Raw genomic sequence first — 4,357 nt, forward strand, 5'->3', positions numbered from 1 at the left:
TCCACTCCCTCTCTCTCTGTCTTTTTTTTTTTTTTTTTTTTTTTTTTGGGTTCAGTTTTGAGTTAAAGATTGTGAATTTAGTTTCTCTTGATTTTAATTATTAAAAATTTGATTTTGCTTATAAAGATTGAATCTTGATTTGCTTAGATTGATTAAGGGTTTGACCTTTCCCCTCAAAGATAAAATCCTTGTAAGGCAAATTTTGGTGGAATCTGTTCTGAATTTTTGGCACGGATATTGGATGTAAAAATCATAAGTTTTTGTTCTTAATTTTGAATTTTTTTCTGTGTATTTGGCTTTTATGCCCCCTTAATTCTTCTTCTTCTCTGTTTTGATTGTTTGGGACTGCATGATTTTATTCTGTTGGAATATTTCTTGTCAGTCATCTTACCTTACAATGCCTATCTAATTAGAGGGATTGAAGGATTAATTATTTTAGTTGATTATTTCTTCTTCTTCTTCTTCTTTTTTTTAATTGAAATTATAAAAATTACAAAGTTAATCATTACTAATAACAAGCCCCCACTCTAACTCCCCAATTTTTGATGATTGGAATTTCAAAATATCAGTTCTGTTTATTATGTTTTAAGTCAATGGAGAAATCAATTTCTATTCGAGTTCTAGAAATCGTTTGTGAAACGATCAAATAAAAAAAGTCGTTGGCGATGAAATAATGCTACAATCTCATTATCTCTTCTGTGAGTTTCAGAAGCTTCAAAATTTCCCAGAAGTTCGTTAGCTCCGTCCAGCATAAGCATTCCCTCTCACAGTAGCAAAAGCAGTGTTCACAACCTCCCTACTCCAAGATCTGAAGCTGAAATTCTCTCATCCCCTAATGTTAAGCCCTTCTCGTTTAATGAGTTAAAGAATGCGACCAGAAACTTTCGACCTGACAGTCTTCTTGGGGAAGGAGGATTTGGTTATGTTTTCAAAGGATGGATTGATCAGAACACTCTTACTGCTGCAAAGCCAGGATCAGGACTGGTTATTGCTGTGAAGAAGTTGAAGCCTGAGGGTTTCCAAGGCCACAAGGAGTGGTTGGTATGTTTATTCTTCTATTTTTTATGGTTTAACTAATTTATTATTTTGTAATGACCTGTTTTGACAACCAGCCTATAATTTGCAGACAGAAGTAAATTATTTGGGGCAACTTCATCATCCAAACCTGGTTAAACTTATTGGTTATTGCTCTGAGGGTGACAACCGGCTTTTGGTGTACGAGTTCATGCCCAAAGGAAGCCTCGAGAACCATCTGTTCAGAAGTATATATTACCTTCTCTTTCAATGAAAATCCTTTAATGATTTTCACAAACGAGCTTTATTACTTATGTGATAATCAACGACATAAAACTCATCACGTTTATCTTTTACTTCCAGTTATTATCTACATTCCTCTGCTCACTTTCTTTTAGTTTGTAACTTAATTCAATTCTTTTCATAATTGCCTCAAGTGCTCTGCTGGTAAAGCACTATTAAGAGGGTTAGTAAATGCTGCAGCATTCGAAAAGCAAGAATTTTAATTATAATTTAAAAAAGAAAAGAAAATCATTTGTTGACTGCAAAGCTTGCTCTCTACTGATGGGTCCACATAGACTGATGTTATTCAATTTATTATTTATTCTATGTTTATCATGATTTGCTCTTCATGTCGTGGGGTTCAATTTTACCATTTTTTGCATTTATCGCTAATACTAATCATGAACTTGGTCCCACCCTTCTTATCGATCCTTTTGAGGGAGGTAAATGGTTTCTAACTATTACATTTCGTGCTTGTCTATAGTCTACCATTGAAATTTATAATCGATTCAGTATCAAGTGATTAGTAGGATGCTCTGATCCTCAATTCTCTTTTACGGATGCGGATTAAAAACATGTTTTGATCTTTGGAATTGCATTTTTCTTTTCGGCAGGAGGTCCTCAGCCGCTCAATTGGGCTACAAGAATCAAGGTGGCTGTAGGTGCTGCCAGAGGCCTCTCGTTCTTGCATAAAGCTGAACATCACATAATATATCGGGATTTCAAGGCCTCTAACATCCTTCTTGATGGGGTACATTCAGAACTGTGATCTTTAATAGTATGTTTGTTATGGATTATTAATAGCACTAGACGGTATTAAGAATTAAAGTTAAAATCTTGTCCAACGCTGCATTCCAAACGTGTAAGGATTTTGCCCAAAGTGTTCAGGGTTCACTTGCATAGATGAACTGACAGTGATTCTGCTCCGGATGCAGGAATTTAATGCAAAGTTGTCCGATTTTGGATTGGCTAAAGCTGGGCCAACTGGTGATAAGACTCATGTTTCTACTGAAGTTATGGGTACTCAAGGCTATGCTGCTCCAGAATATGTTGCTACAGGTTCAAAAATTTGAAATACAACTCTCTTTTCTTTGAGCTAATCATGGGTAAAAACATTTAGTCACTCAACTTAAAATGAAATCTCACGTCAGTCAAAGTAGTAACTCAAGTTTATTTATTTATTTTTTATTTAGTTTAGGCATGCTTTAACTCTTAACGGAATGGTCAACGTTGAAGACCTCCATGTAGATGCCAAGTCAAATTATAGTCTTCCACATCGGAAATTCCATTTGAAAGACTGATGGATTCTTATTGAATGACCAAATTCAAATGATAAGAAAGCTTCATTGACTATTCGAAAAAATATAGAGTTCCATGGCTAGCTTAAACCTTGGCGATAAGTTGAGTGACTAGAAGTCTTTGACTCACTAAGATTACATACGCTTGATATGATGAGATATGATTGTGTCATAATTTCTTCAACCAAATAATAAAAAAAAAAAACTTTTTCACTTTCTTTTGACACCTCATTTGTACGTAAACCATCATGTAATTTCATTATGTACCAGTAGCATTATTCTTAACAGTTAATATCATATACTAAGGTCCTCATTACAATGAACAGGCCGATTGACATCAAAAAGCGACGTATACAGCTTTGGGGTTGTTTTACTGGAACTCGTATCGGGACGACGTGCTGTTGATAAAGCAAAGGTTGGTGTGGAACAAAACCTTGTCGATTGGGCAAAACCATATCTGGGTGACAAGAGAAAATTGTTCCGAATAATGGACACAAAACTCGAGGGTCAGTACCCTCAGAAAGCTGCATACACTGCCGCTACCATCGCATTGCAGTGCCTTAATCGAGAACCAAAACTCAGGCCAAACATGGCTGAGGTGTTATCCACACTTGAAGAGCTCCAATCTCAGCAAAGTGCATCAAGGCCTATAAAAGGCAGGAATCGAACTTCTTTTGATCCTGTATCTATGTCGCCGTTGAAACATCATAAGTCGCCTCGTAATATGACACCTTCGGCGTCTCCATTGCCATCACACTTGAGATCTCCACTTGTTAGATGAGGCAGAATAATGTAATTTCAACTTGGTTTTATCCCTTATGTTATGTAAATATATTGTAGTTCAAGTTTCCGCTTTTGCCATTGTTGGATTATGTATTTTGACGCCATGAAGCTTATTGAAAGTTGCTTTCGAAAACTTTGAAGCACTATCACTTTCCAAGTTGTCACCGTATTTTGTCCCAAATGGCACAAGTCGATCCGTGATCAACGATTGTGAAAAGAATAATGGTACTATAACACCAATTTAGAAGACGTGATGTGATAAGTTTAACGAAAGACAAAATTAAGTGACTCATTTAATTGTATCTCTAATTTAATGCCAAAATAGTGCGACTTAAAACTGATTTTTTAACATCAATAATGTTAAATAGCATAACTTTAGTGAAAATATAGATGGAATCAAATGGCCCCCCGGAGCATAACCCAATGATGCAAAGGACAGGAGTCAGATTATCTCACCCCTTGTTGGCAGTCGCAGTGTGGGGGTTCGATTTCTGAGATATGGAATTGGACTCCTTGTAGGCGCAGTGTACAGGCAGCTCTTGTTCCTTAGTCTGTTGGGGCACATCCCGTTATTTACCTCCTTCACAGAGCTCTAGGGACGGGGCGGTGAGGGCCCTCAAAGTTGGGGTTCAACCTTTATAGATGGAATCAAATGAATTATTGGTGGGGTCGGAATAAGGTAAGCTAATATTCTCAAACAAATTTAAAATTGGGTTACTATGATCATTAATAAACACAGGTAAAAAATAATAATAATAATAATAATAATAATAATCGATTTCACTTAAAAGTATGGAATTATAACTGTGATTAGTCAAGATAACCTGATAGAAGTTCACAGATTGATCATTAAAGCATTAGGCTTATTTTGCAGATGCTGCCTAATTTAACAATTATTGAGCATTGAATACTTTTCAGCCAAATTAGCTAGAAGTTTGGTCCACCAAACAATCTGTTGGGAAAAAAAAAAAAGCCACCAT

General features: G+C 35.9%; 1 protein-coding gene across 1 annotated transcript in view; it reads left to right on the top strand.

The window, feature by feature from the left end:
• Positions 1-3,523, top strand: part of LOC111372514 (probable serine/threonine-protein kinase PBL3) — a 10,157-nt gene extending 6,634 nt beyond the window's left edge. Inside the window, exons 2-6 of the mRNA XM_022994861.1 lie at positions 704-1,041; positions 1,127-1,262; positions 1,911-2,047; positions 2,232-2,355; positions 2,921-3,523. Coding sequence (XP_022850629.1) covers positions 704-1,041; positions 1,127-1,262; positions 1,911-2,047; positions 2,232-2,355; positions 2,921-3,375 — 1,190 coding nt within the window. The 3' untranslated portion in view covers positions 3,376-3,523. The remainder of the gene's footprint in view (positions 1-703; positions 1,042-1,126; positions 1,263-1,910; positions 2,048-2,231; positions 2,356-2,920) is intronic.
• The last annotated feature ends 834 nt before the right edge of the window (positions 3,524-4,357 follow it).

This window comes from Olea europaea, unplaced genomic scaffold (assembly GCF_002742605.1).
Source record: "Olea europaea var. sylvestris unplaced genomic scaffold, O_europaea_v1 scaffold1005, whole genome shotgun sequence".
Lineage (NCBI taxonomy): Eukaryota > Viridiplantae > Streptophyta > Magnoliopsida > Lamiales > Oleaceae > Olea > Olea europaea.